At 43.0% G+C, this 14,968-nt stretch overlaps 1 protein-coding gene across 8 annotated transcripts in view; it reads left to right on the top strand.

Moving 5' to 3' along the window:
• camta1a (calmodulin binding transcription activator 1a) overlaps window positions 1–14,968 on the top strand; it is a 290,667-nt gene that overhangs the window by 116,191 nt on the left and 159,508 nt on the right. For all 8 annotated transcript variants that reach the window (XM_058642630.1, XM_058642627.1, XM_058642623.1 and 5 more), the window contains one exon: window positions 10,641–10,708. In XM_058642630.1, the coding sequence (XP_058498613.1) occupies window positions 10,641–10,708 (68 nt within the window). The remainder of the gene's footprint in view (window positions 1–10,640; window positions 10,709–14,968) is intronic.

Here is a 14,968-nt window from a genome sequence, read left to right as displayed (position 1 = left end):
TCTTCACATCTTTTCTCTCCTTCTCGGGAGCAGAGCGTGTCGCTCTCTGACAATCCGGGGCTCAATATTTCATCCTGTTTCTCCTCACGACATGGACCGTAGTCGATTAAAGACATCACATTTTGCCCTTTAACACACAATTTGCCTCTTCTTCAGTCTGTTTCACAACCTTGCTCTCCTCCTCCGCCAACCCCCCGTTTCACCTTCACCGCCTCACTTCTTGTCTGCACTATATCGTGAGTAGGCTTTTGTTTGTGTGTCAAAATGTGTTCTTCTTTCAGAAAGAACATTTTTTATTATTATTATTATTTAGAGCTCTTTCACCATAGGTGCAGCTTAGGAACAGGCTGAACCAGCCACTATAAACTTAACATAACCCAATGTCTCAGCAGAGCTTGCTCCTTATAATGCAAACACACACACACTCTCTTCTTTTACACCAAAATGAGCGGATGTAAGGACGTTTTTAAACACGAGTGAACCCATTTCAAAATGTAATTGAGTTGAGTTTTTTGCCTCCTGTGAATGAGGTTTGACTTAACTTAACCAACATGGTGGAAAACAACACAGCAGAAGACGGAAACACAATAGAAGAAAGTACCGCGGAGACCCGTGACACAAACTTTACAATGGCTACACTGATATATTTTTACTTTATTCCCTCTTCATATTGAGCATTATGACGTTGTGCCGAAAACAAAAAAGTGCAGCCCCAGCATCTTGGCTGCCAAAATAAGGAAGTGAAGGATATAAATAATGTCTGTTCACCTGCGTTTTATGTTTACATTACTGTTTATCAGAGACAGCCAATAAAAGCCATTGCAGAGTCATTTGCTCCCGGATTAAATACTGACTGTATCCATTTCCTTTGCAGACATTAGCAGGTGTAAGAGGGTTTCTGACCAGTTGAATAGTAAGCAGTTTTAATGCAATTAGATGCAGGAGATATAGAGATGGAAGTGGAAAAAGGGACGGCGAAATCAGACGTCCACTAAGGGTCGAGTGCAACTGCACTTTGTTTTAGAAATATATGTATTTTGATTTGATTTGAGCTCGAGCTAAACATTTTATTTTAATAGATTTGAATAAATTGGAGCATTCCTTCATACGTCATCAAAATATGTATTACTAGTGCAAAGATGAGGACCTCATAGTATGAACTGTTCACCAACCATGTACAGCTATTATTTTCATTATTAGTTCATTAATGTTGTTATATATTGATTGGTGTTTTCCAAACCTGAAAGTGATGACGTCTTTTTACACAAGAAAAAACAAACAAAAAACTTAAAACTGATTAATTCAAAATAGTTGAGTATTTAATAGTCACTCATTTGTCCAGCCTTAACTATTGAAAGCAGAGCAATTGTGATCTACTAATTGTGTTATTTTGAACTGCAATTTCACTTCCGCCCTACACATACACTCATATAGTCATATAGTCACATGCATGACTCTGTGGTCAACTGAGAGTCGCTCTGGGTTGTGCCTTGCATTCAAAGTTGGATAGTCAGTCTCATGCAAGGGTGCCACAATCATTTGGCTGCACTGAATAGTGGATTTCAGAGGATAATGTTGGCATTAATTGATTCTGGAGCCTGAAATAAACAGACATTGAGGCTCACATGAGACACAACTCTGCTCATTTGCACCTTTGGAGGGAAGACAGGGAAGTCTCTCCCCTCCTTCCCCTCTTCACATGGGTCCTGCAGGGGCTCTAAAATGAACGTTGACGTCATTTGATTGATACGAAGTGAACGGTGACCTTCTAGATTCCACTGTCACTTCATTTATTCACTATGCCATCGCTCCTTGACTTTGGGGAGAATTTGGGTGATATTTGAGGATATAGTGTCGAGATTCTTACAGTGTCTCCACAGAGAGAAGTCACACCTCAATTATATTTAGATGACATTTAATCCCCTCTCTGTGGATTTTCACTGCAATATCTTTCTCTCCCAGAAAAAGCATAAGAAAGCAAGAAATGTAACATTTATGTCTGCACTTTCTATCAAATTGTGAAATTTCATTAGGGCTCAAACAGACCTGCCGGCTGTTGGCTATACAATCTGACACGGCGCTTTCAATATCTGCTGTCGACCAAAAAACAGTGCATCTGTCAAATAAAAGACATACAGTAAAGAATTGGAGAAGAGACACAGAGGAGAACCACCTCCTCCAGTAAGTTTGACTGCTCCTGCGGGGTTTTTTTCCCCCTCTTTCAGTGGACAGAAGTTGGGCTTGTGTGGGAGAGAAGTTCAGTAGCCGAGTGGGGTAACAGTCTGGAGTCTCTGCAGAGGGGCTGGGGTAAGGTCAGCCTCATGGAGGCTCTGCCACTCTCCGTTCTCCTTGGTTGAGCTGTCAGCAGGGGGGAACAGACATCCTGCTGCATAGATGATGAAGAGGACATGCAGCGTGGACACCAGAGGTCAGACAGCCACGGGGCGCCAGGAAGTGAACCTGGCCACTTCCCGCCGCGTCCTGTGGCGCGCCACAATGCATCCGCGCGCACACACGTACACATTTCTTGCCATTCACTAATGTAGTGCTTTATATTTCTGCCGACACGTCTTTAAGTCTTGCCATAAGTTAGAGCCTGAGGGAAGGGAGGGAGGGAGGGAGGGAGGGACAGGTAGAGGAAGAGAAAGGTGTAATAGAATCATTACATGAGACACATCTCTCAAGGGTAAAGCAGTTGGTGGTCCCAAATGGGCTTTCCAGCAGCAGACGCACCAACATTCAAAGCGACGACCACAGGGCCACAACACTGCCTAATTATAGCAGACAAAGATTAATGTATTTTATCTCAGTCAAGTTTGTGCCTCACGCTCATTCATCGTCCCTAACACATGTTGTGGATCCATTCAGAAACTGTTTTCAGGGAGTCTTTTAGGTGTATCTTGCTCTCTTTTATCCACAAATCGTTTTAGGTTTTCCTCGTTCTCTCTTCTTCACCAGTCTTTTGCTGCCGGGTTCCCTGTCATCTCCTCAGTCCTGCTCCAAAACACAATTACTGAAACACATACAGGAGGTGTGCACATCAGGTGTTTTGCCTTTTGCAATGGGGAGTTTTTGCACCATATAGGAGACACAGTACCTGACCATTGCTGTCTTTCAAGGCCAGATAAGAACATCCTCTCAGCAAATGCTTGAGACAGTAACCATGGCGTCAGAGCCGAAAACAATGCCGCTTCATGACAGCTCCCTCCTCCTGTTCCTGGTCTCTTTCTCGTACTCTCTTCTTCTGTTTTTCCCGACAGCATATACATAACTGCGTACAAAGGATTATAATTAATGTATGATTTTGGACTGTATTTGCTCATTTTTGGCACAAAATCATGTAACTGGCATGAATGATGAAAGTCCTGAAGCTCTGGTGGGGGATGAGAAGCCCTTCTTCCTTAAATGTAGTAACTTTTTCACCAATAAAAGTATAGAGCGGTGTAAAATTTCATTTTGAGGTGTGACTGGGGTGGTATTTTTATTCACATAATTTGTGCAAATATTCAGTGACTACAGGGGACATCTGCATTTGTTCTGTTTCTCTTTTATGGTTCATCATGCGTGTATGCATATATAATAATAATAATAATAATAATAAATGAAAATTCTACCTCATTGAAGAAGACTCCTCTTCCACTGTTGTCACTCATCTGCTTGTATGAACGTATGTAGTGTAGGGAAGTGATATAGTAAACATAAAGGAGAGTGCTGGCTGAGCAGCTGCTGTGGTAACATTGATTGTGGGAGCAGGGAGCCGTGAGGAGTGTGAGGAGGCTCCCTAGGAAAATGTCTGTTTTTTTTTTTTTTCAGAACAATCTTATGACCAGCATACCAAGCAGAATTGAGAAGAGAACCATTGACCAGCGACTGGAAAACATCTAAGCTATCCAGGATCAATGCCAAATTGATCCCAGAACTATGTATAATGTAGAGCAGTGGGCGGCTTGTCTCCTTCATCCCACTTCCTGTTTGGCAAGAGAAAGAGCCGGCCCACAGGAGCCGAGGAAGTATGTAGCAGGCTGGATGGAGGAACAGAACAAAGCTGTCTGTTCTTTTTCTTAAACATACCTTTGTTGTGTAGCTGTAAATGTTGGCTAAGATTCTGTGAGCTCGCTCACCATTCCCTCACAGTATTTTGTTCAGCCCTGATGATGCACTATTATCCTCTTTCTTTTCTTTTTCCTTATATATAAAAAAAAAATCGATCTCTATATCAGCTGCCAAAACGCAGGAGATTATTTGAAAGTTAGAGCAGAACAGCTCTGTTGCTCATTCACAACATTGAAGCAGAGTGGACACAGCGTGACTTCCACTCCTTTTCTTTTTTTTTCGCACGGGCATCACTGGGAAGCTCCATGCTGGTCCTAATGAGCAGTATGCTGGAGAGGGCATCTTTTTAACCCACAGTCGGGACTCATAGAGCAGCCTTGCTCCTCTTCAGCAGATGCCAAGTGCAGCTGTCAACAGCTCCATCCTCTATTGTTGCTTACTTTTACTTTCTCAACTCTCTCCCTTCGTCTCTCACCCCCCTCTCCCTTTCAGTCTCTCCACTGACCATTTGTCTTGATAGTGCAACCACTGCATCCTATTACGAGCTGTGCTCACACAATGTTAAAGGCTAGCTGGAGGTTGCATCCAGCTAAAATAGATTCACTCCACCCCACTACTTTCCCAAGCTTAAAAGAGTAATATGGCCATATGAGATTACTTAGATACAGTGTGTGATACATTATTGCTCGTGCATTAAGAATTCATGAAGTATAAACAAAAAAAAAAGCCCAAAATGATTCCACTAAGGCGCTTTTGCTTGCAGAATCGAACCAAGGCTCACTTTTTTAATCAACATACCTTCACGCTTCTCCTGTTTTAAATGCATTTATCATTGTCATGGGGGGGAAAACTAAACTGTGTTCCCCTTCTCTCCTTTTTGATTATCTTCTCTCTTTTCAGTAACTCTCCCACCCTCCTCCTCTATCCCTTTCTCCACTTCCACTACCCATCTCTATCTCGTCTGTGTCTAATTGCATTATATAATTTTTTTATTTTTTTTTCTGGTGTAATATCGTGATAACCTGGAGGTTCAGCAACCCCACACCCCTACCCCAAACCCACACCAGTCCATTTGTGCTCTGCCCTGGGCAAGTTGGTTTCCTGGGCTGCCCTGGAGGAAATATCAGATGACCTGGCACTCCACAGCAAAACCCAGGTCATCAGGGAGAGCTCCTCTCACTGTCTCCCTCCCATGGCCCCCTCTCATACACTTCCTGCTTTCAAGTGCCAGGGCAAGGTCAAAGCTTTGAGGATGCATCCCCCAGACTTCACCACAAGGCAGGCTAGAGGCGCTGTGCCCTGCTCTCTAACTAGACTGTGCTCCATCTATTCTTTCACATCTTCATGCTCGCTCATATTCATTTCATTAGCTCAAGCTTTTACTGCAATCAATACGTTTGCTAAAGTTAGTTTTTTTTTATACAGCTATTCATTAAGTGCCTTTTCATTAGTGTCACTAGAGCCCCAGTATAACTGGAATTATACTGTAATGGACAAACGTATGCTCTAATTGTTAAATATTTTTGGGATTTGATGTAGACTGCATTTGCATAATGCTTCTAAATTATAGGTTTTCGAAGCGGAATTAAATTCTCAGACTGTGATGTAACTTCATTTAAGCGCTGAAACGGGAATGTGCTTCGGAGTTACCCAACCTATCATTGTCAGTCAGTTAAAATGCGCCGTGGATGCAGTAGGAGCGGGGAGACATTATGGATTGTGTTTAGAGACAGGTGTCTGATGCGTCCTGAGATAATGCCAAAAGACACCAATCTCCCCTTCTAATGGAACGGCAACAGTTGTTTCAAGTGATCAGGTCTGTCATCCAAATGTTGCATCATGGGTTCTCTCCACACCTCTCTTTACTCCCATAAATCAAAGTTAGTGGCAGCAGGAGAGAGAAGCAGAGAGGACAGCGAAATAGTCTAGCCTCATATTACCCTGGGACAGTGACTCCACCGTGGACTAGCTCCATCAAACCACTGTTTGACTAGCTTTTATGCTACAGGGAATGGTTATGGTCTAACGCAGGGGTGGGGAACATTCTCCTATTTTTAGAACGTTCATCACAGACCGGACATAATCATATTTCGCTAAACTTGCTGAACTGCTTTTTTAACACAACCTTTGATGTCCAATGGAAGTGAGGATGGTGATTTTTGCACTCGGGGTTAAGACAAAATAACTTGTTCAAACAAATCCTCACCTTTGGTGCCGCTTTGTTTTGCAACAAAAGAAATTGGCACTGATTCCATGCTCGGCTTTTATGGCAGAATTTGTTGTTTCCTCGCAGGCCAGTGGTCAGGAGTTTGCTCTGCAATGGTTCTTGGTGATAAACAGACACTTTGGACTAATATTTGGTCGTGTAGCTTTAGCTGCTCTGGAGTAACCAAACTCCTCCACGACTACTTCTAGATGTAGTTTTTGCTTTTATTGTCTCTTGAGTTGAGTTGCATGTGTCCACCTCTAATGTTGCACAACATTTGTGTCATTGTGACCAACAAACATGACATGTGTCTGTAAGTAAACTGGCTCAAATGACAAAAAAAAACAACAAAAAATGCTTGTCACTTTCCTCGACAGTAGCCATGTTGGGTGCCAGTGGTGACTCAGAATACCCACATGTGTTTCCCTTACCCTGACTGTGAACTGTGACAGGTATACAGACATAGAGGACCACCCTGAAATATATGTTATCCCACTGTTTAGTGCTTTGTTTTGTACTTGAGAGTCACTTTATTCATCCATCAGAATCAAACTCTGGTTTATCCTTAGTATAATCCTCAGTTTAATTGAACACTTGCACTCAAACTATTATTCTAACACATTTTCACATAATCAATATGTGGGGGGGAGTCAAAAAAGTGTTTATTTTCCTGCTCCTGCCTCCGTCTTCCTTGGTGCAAAGAAGTGAAATGGGATGAATATGTTTTTGTCATCTCCAATTTCAAATAGGAAGATATTTCACAAGCTGATTCTCTCTGGAGAAAATGTTGTACCTCCCGAGTCAAAATATCCTTTGAAAGCCGAGACAGTAAAAGTCAAATTTTCTTATGGCGTCTTTTCTTTTCACCTCAGTGGTTATGGGGGAGGTTGAGTGAGAGACAGATAGCGGAGTCTGTGTGTGCGTGTGTGTGTGGCGATGAGAAGATGGAACTAGAGTAGAGACACAGTGATGAGTAAAGGAATGACACATCCTGAAGAGCATGTTAATAACATGCCAGGCGCAGGCAGGTAACCAGTAATCAGACCCTCTGATTGTAGTAGACAGTAGACGGGAACACACACACAAACACTTGTGCCTCTCCATCTCCATCAGCCCAGAAACTGCTAGACTGCTCTGTCATGTTCTAGGGTGGCCCGCTCTGCTAACAGTTTGTCACAGCTTTTATAGAGACAAAAGAAATAAATGAGATGGCTGCGTTACAACAAACAGCTCCAGGTTGTTCTTTCCCCTGGAAAATGAAAGCCCCCCTTTTTTTCTGCAACCACTGTGTCAATTAGTAAGTGCTCATATTCACTCTCCGGTTCGGTGCAAGCTTTTCGCTGATTGTTATTTATTTAGATCCGTCATGGGAGGAAGTTTGTGGCAATGTAAACTGAGCAGAAAAAAAAAAGGTACTGGTACGATTTATTTAAACAGCACCTGGTGATAAAACCCCAGGAAAGATGGTGTCAGTGGGGGGGGCCGAGGCATAAAGAAAGTAAACACAAACAGCCTTGCATGTGCAGGATTCTGACTTAAAAGCGAGAGTGTGGTAGAAGCTGTGTGTACAAAGAACCTCCTGAATATTTCCCCAGTGCCTGTGAGTAGGCCAGAGGCAGTAAGGTCAGCAGATACAGAGTCCAAAGCCCATTGACAGCTGCTGGTTTGACTTTGATACGCCATCAGTGTTCAGCACACTGCTTTCCAACTTCCCCCCTCCACCTCTCTTGCAGTAACCCGCGAGCGTGTTTGCTCAACCTGAACGCACGCTAGCCTCTCATTATGCCGCCCATGCAGACTTTGTCTCTTTGCAGCTGTTTAATGGCTGCACGTCTGTTTTTGTTTGTTTCCTCACCATAAGATTATTGCACCTTTATGGTTGGTCGGGGGAATGGAATAATCCCTGGCATCTGTTCAGAGTGGGAGGGGTGCACATGGAGCCAGAGGTAGAGGCTTGCTTCTGTTTTATTTATTTTTTTTCCAAATATGAGACAAGGCGGCCCCCTATTTTATCCGCCGCCAGTGAGGCTTGGGCTGTGGCTTGATTTTTAAAGACAAGAATGATGGAAGGCGCTGTGTGCTAACAGGCACAGAGGTCACTGAAGGAGCTTCCCGCTGCCTTTTATCCCTCCCTAAATGAACGCGGAATAGCAGGGATTAATCTAATCACTGCTCTTTTAGTCTCATTTACTTACAAATGTATGCAGGAACGTAACTTTATGGTGACACGAGTAACATTATTTCTTCTGTGCTTGAGAGTATTTAATTGTGGTTGGCACATTGAACATTACACTTTATAGATGTTGTGCTCGTTTCGTTCTGAAAGGCTCTGGACTGTACCCACTATTGTACTTTAGCTGCTTTATTGTTTTTTTTTTTGTTTTTTTTTTTAAATAGCAGAAGTTATGAAGGACAGGAGGAGCCCTGAGCTCCTCTTGACAGCCACATCCCCTTCCTAACTTTTTACTTAATTCAAGACTCCATCTTGTCACGGCCTCACTGCCTCCGGTCGTTATGGCAGGAGAACGGGAAGTTAATCAACGCAGCATTATCTCCCAGCCTGCACCTGGAGGCAAGAGTGCCAGTCATGCTACCGCCCCCTCTCGCTGGTGGGACCCCTGCCAGCCTGGGAACCCCTCACACTGCAGTACCCTGCAGCATCCCTATGGGCTATCACCAGTGTGCTGTGTCTCTGTGCCAGGTCAAACTCGTGACTCTGATTTGATGAGCCAATGGAAGCCTTCTTTCTTACTTTACAGTGTTTGCATAGAGGAATTTATACACCATTGACCAGTGGGATATTTGAATAGTTTTTATCTGCTTCTACTCTGATGAACATTAAGGGTAACACAAGAAGCTTGTAAAATGGTTAATTTCTTCTTTATTTGCATCATTTTAGGCCATGGCAAAAATTCCAGCATTATTTCCAGTGCAGTTCTATGTTGCGTATCCATCTCCCAGCCAATAGCATAGCTGTTAGCGATGAATGTTTGTGGTGATCCTTTCTTTTTTTTCAACTTGAACTTGAACTGTCGATTGTAAGAGGAAAGGACGTAAAAAAAAAAGAAAGAAATAAGTAACTGTCGTAACATTATCGTTATGCTCTGCTGTGTTGTTTTAGACACATTTTGTTTCCAGCGCATTCATCACATAATACTAATAATAATGATAACAATAATAACTTTGATTTCTAAAGCGCCTTTCATGAAACCCAAGGTTGCTGTACCAGGATCAATAAATAATAATAAAAAAGAGGAATCAGAACAAAACAGAGAAGAACTGAGCGATGGTTATGGTAATGGTGCCCACTAATCTTAGTGTGAAGGACAAATACAAATGAATGAATGAAAAACTGCCTCAGCCTTTGTGATTTTTTTTGGTCTTTCCACGCGTCTCAATTTGTCCCAATATCCACCGGGTGGGATAGCTGGTTGCGAAGTAAAAACATTAAGCTGTTTTCAATCTCAGGCGTCACAGACCAGACAAGACAAATATTTGAACAAAATATTCATAGTTAAAGGTTTGTTGACTCTCCATGCACATCTTTGGTTACTTAAAAAGACAGCAGCAGGTTGAACACATTTTCTTGTTGAGGACTGAATTGTTGGCTGTCGCTGGTAATCATGAGGTTGTCTCCCGGCATTCAAAGTGCTTTTATTTCTGCCCATTAGTTTGGTGAGAAAATGGATGGGTATGGTCGAGTTTGTTGCCCCCTTGCACTCAGACTGATGCAGTAGGCAGGGTGAACATTGGAAACATGAAAGTGTTTGAAGCATCTCTATTTATGCCAGTGGCAGTTTGGGCATTTTTTTTTTTTTTTAACTTCAGCATCTGTAGCATTACTTTGTAGACAACTGCCTCAAAAAAGATCTACGGCTTTTTGTGAAGTGGCAGTGCACACCGTGTCAATATTGTGAGACCGGCGTGTAATTATTATTCAAAGGTTAAAGAGTGGATTGATTCATAGAAGAGTGTCAAGGGCAGATCAAAGGGATTCGGGGGGAGTATTGGACCAAAAATGTTAAAAGCTGCTCCCTCTCAAACGCAGAGGCATCAGTCTCTGTGAGAGCACCTTGATGTCCTCAGAGGAGAACTTGATCAAAGCTTTTGTAACAAAGATGGTCTCGGAAGATGATCTGACCTCCGCTGCTTTTCACGTTTGTCTTTCACTTTACCTTTACCAGTCTCTATTTACCTGCCTAAGCTCCCGGCACTGCCCCTGCTTCCGTTTTCCCCGTGTTTGTGCTCCTGGTTCGACCGTCTGAATATCAATGAAGCCGTCTCACCGCTGTATTACAAGCACAAGAGAACAGTGATTAAAGATGACATATCTGAGCCTGACTCTCTCTTCCTCTCTCTCCCCTTCGTCTCTTTTTCACAGGAGATTGCGGCGTACTTGATAACATTTGAAAAGCATGAAGAATGGCTAACGACATCCCCTAAAACAAGGTAAGACAATTACACTCCTGCTTAAACATATGGCAAAAATTCATCACCCTAAAAGTATGACATTCTGGGTGTCGAAATGTTTTAATTTGTAGTTTTACTTCAGCCTATTTACCTTATGTACCACGTTCTTCAAGTCCAGTGTTGGATGTTTTACTTTTACAGGCTGCTGGTGGCTGTTCAGAAATGTTTTGAATGTGCAGATAAATGATAAATGAATATTAATACTGACTAATAACTGCCTTTTAGCAAGCTAATTAAGACAACATGCACTGGCGCAGTATCTCCTTTGAATGGTATGTTAATATGTTCCTATCTGCCCGCACATTCACCACTTGGCTAATAGCACTGTTGAAGCCGCGGGTTTTTTTTGGGTCAGACGTTAACACCCACATGGAACAAAATGCCAAGAGCTACTGTGGTATTTGAAACAGAATGGAGATGCCAGCAGTGCAGTTAATTTATTCCATTAATGTATGCATGGTAGTATATATTCCAAATTGCAAATGACGGACGCTCTCTCTTTGGCTTTTACGAAAACTTTGACACGCAATATTTCATGTCAACAAACAAATGTGTTCTGTGGCCACATTGTCTGCCTCGTCATTACATAACCTAATGTAGAATAATAATTAATAATGCATGTGGCTTTGAAATAGCATCCTTCTACATTTGACAGTAGTAGGAGGCATATGGATTGACGCCCTAGGCCCCGGTGATATCGTCTGTTTTACTGTCACACTACACTTCTTTTCTCTTTTGCACTAACATTTACATGTTGTTCCATTTGGCATCGGCTCAGTATGTTAAACATTTCCTCCTCTCTTTCCTTGAGCTGGACTTGCTGTGCCGACATTAATAGCGGTCCTCATGCATGTGTAAGTGGACCCTGGGCTCACTGACATAGAACCTGTTCCTCATATCCTTCTCCCCCATCCCTCCTCGCTCCCCACTGCCTTGGAGGGACATTGATAATAGTTCAGCATAAAGACACTGCCAATTAGATCATGTTCTCTGGTGTAATTATAGAGCATGGGCCAAAAGAGCACGGAGCTCACCTGTTTAAATTTTTTTTTTCCCATTTTTTAATTAATCAAGAATCTTTCCCAAACCGGCAACTCTCCAAACTGCAAAAAAACCTAACTAAGGCCGAGCTTATTGTATCCATGGATTCTGGCCTGTGTAGTTGCTGCTAGACTAAAATGTGACTATGCTGCTAACATACATGTGCAGGCAATAAAATAAAACGTTAAATGTATTTTATTTTTTCCTTTTCAACAATGTGGTTTTATGGAAAACAATTTAACATTTTAAAGCCGCCCCCTTAAAACATTGTCTCTTTCTCTAAACAAAAACATTCCGGAAACGACTGTACTGTTGAAATCAATAGATAAAGTCAAATAAATAGGAAAGAAAAGAGATGCAAATACAACAATGTAACACAACACAGGGTGTAAAGTCATAAAGTAAAAACTTCCCAAAGAAAGAAATGTAGTAAACATATAAAAAATAGTTGTGTCATCCTCCTGCATCTACAAATAACACTTTTTGATCCAGTCACTTTTTTTAAACCGCTGGTCCTCCAGGTTTCCACGTGGCCGTAGTCTGTCAACACTGGCTGTCGTTTAGACGGCGGACTCAGCCGCTGCTGCGCTCAGAGATTTCAACTTCATGTCATGTCTCAGTTCAGGCACTGATATTTCAGCAAACGTGTCACCAGAGAGTAGCCCCCAGTGTGCACCTGCAGATGACCTGACAACACAACAACACTGCACTTTCCATGTTTTAGAGGTGCCATCATTTTCAGGACAAGAAAGTGTGTGAGTTCACAGCGTGTGTGTGTGTGTGTGTGTGTGTGTGTGTGTATGTGTGTGTGTTACAGGACAAGGGAGGCAGGGGGAGATGTTGTGAAGTGTTTGTGTTTTACCAGACGTCAGTGAAAGGGTAGAGTGTAGTGATGGATGTTTGGGCAAGGGGAGGTGGATGTGTGAAAGGGTGGAGCATACTGTATGCGTGTGTGTGTGTGTGTGATTGATGGGAGCTGATTGATGGCAGGCCGCTATATAAAAAGCTTTTTTGCTCAAGGTCGCAGGCGAAAGGTCAAACTTGGGACACCTGTGGTTAAATGCTGCGTTATCATTTGTCAACACGTCTTTTTCTGAGTGTGTGTGTGTGTGTGTGTGTGTGTGTGTGCGCACAACTCATCTGATTGTGGGTGCACTGTCTGCATGTCGACGTGGGTTTGATCCCTGTGGGGAATAGGCTAAGTAGGCTAATTCTCCCCCTGCCGGCGCCTGCAGACAGGGTCAGCAAGGCGTAATGGGAGGCAGAGATAAGCAGCGGGGTCAAATACAGAGAGGCGCCACGCCGCATGGCTGCCTGCATGCATGTAACAACTCTGACACATGCAGGCAGTAAACACGGGAGTGGGCAGCAGCCAGAGCTCATGGAGCTGACGCCAGCTGTTTGACCAAGGTGACATGCGATGCAGGACATGTCATGAATAGATACGACATCCTGTCAACACACAAGTTTACCAATATATAGTTTAAAAATGCCTGAAAAAATGATTTTACAGTGCGTGTGGGGTTGCACTTCTGTTACAAAGCAACCAAGTTAAACGAAAAGAACACAATTTTAGAGCGATATGAAAATCAGATATAAAAAATAACTGGTGGATGGAATTTCATGTTTGGTACAATATTACCCTTTGTTTTGTATTATTTTTCTGTTCATTTTGTAATTTTTTTTCCAAAGCTTTGATTTGACTGTTAGTGAAAGCATTTGATGAGGTTCAAAAGTGGACAAAGTCTAGTTTGACCTGCTTCTTTGGCCAAAGTATCAAAAGATGGGATGAAAGCTCTCATTCCAAATAAAGTTGATGATTTCATCTTGATTTGACGCAGATGCACGCAGACAAACCGGGACTTTGCAATGCGTGCATGTCACGACCATGTTGCTCTTGTTTCTTTGCATTTATTACAGCACATCTGTATTGCGCCGCATACGATTGGCTCCTCACAGTTCAGCTTGTAGCCTACTGTCTGGGCCCGTTTCTGTTTGTTTATCATCTCAAAATCTGAAGCGTGCCAGGGAAGAGTGGTGGAATGCTGAGTGATTGATGTGCCTAGCTCTAGTAATACACATTCCCTTTCAGATAGGAAGTGCAACAGTGCTTAAAATCAATACCACTGTTCTCCCACTGACTGCTTGAACAGCACAACAGCTAATTCAGGCCGCACCTGTCAGAGCTGGGGAAATCTTTCCCTACTCGAGCTTTACACTTTAATTTACACCCACAGCCTCGCTGGCTTCCATTTCCATTAAAGGGAGAGCCTGGCATTATGGCTTTAATGAAGGCCGTGGCCAGGCTGTGATTTAAGATGGCCGTTACCCCACACCTTCACTCCACAGGAGGGAACACACTTAAAGGGGACAATTAGGATTTTCCTTCCCTGCACCCTTTGATAATCCATACTGATTCTTTCTCTTTGCCTCTGTAAAGATGCGGCTCTGTCGCTTCAGCTGATGGGATCTGAATGTGCCTGTGGGAGGAGAGCGAAAACAGAAGGATGGTATAGAAACCTCGCAGTTCCAAATCTAGACAATAACATTTGATTTGCCCTCATCATGGGCATTACATTGTGCTCCTGTTGTGAGCAGGCATTTTGTTGTCCATCATAAATGACACAAATGTCTCCTCGAGGGGTTTTTCCGAGGTGTTTGTATGCTGACAGATGGAGAAACTATTGGCCAGAGGGTGTCACAGATTGGTCAGCCCAAAGAGCTAATGGACACCTGTGTGTCGTATAGGCGTATCTCATTATCCTGAGCATCCCCTAAATGGCACACCGTTTCATGAGTGGGGAAGTTGCACAGCGGTGTTTCCTTTCTCTGCTGTTTGTTTTATAGGGCTGGTTAACACAACAGAAACACAACGGAGGAAAGTGCTTCTTCGGCTGCCGTCCAGATCAGTTCTTTACATGTCTGTGTTTATTTCTCTAATCTCCCGTCTTGCGTAAAACACAAACACAAAACACACTCGTTACAGCTGTTGGGGATGATAGTAGTGGGCTGTGTCAGCCATTTGCCTCGACTCGCGCACGAGTTTGGAGGCCTCAGATTTACACATGTGCTTAAATGAACACACTGCATCACACACACACATACACAGGCATTGTATATTGAAACTATCAAACAATAAGCACCAGCCCTTGGAGGGCCCACAATGACAGTGAACCTAGCAGCTCTCGCGTCCCAGCG

The sequence above is a fragment of the Solea solea genome, chromosome 11 (genome assembly GCF_958295425.1).
Source record: "Solea solea chromosome 11, fSolSol10.1, whole genome shotgun sequence".
NCBI lineage: Eukaryota > Metazoa > Chordata > Actinopteri > Pleuronectiformes > Soleidae > Solea > Solea solea.
The sequence above is the reverse complement of the archived record's forward strand: the minus strand, read 5'-3'. Positions and strand labels throughout refer to the sequence as shown.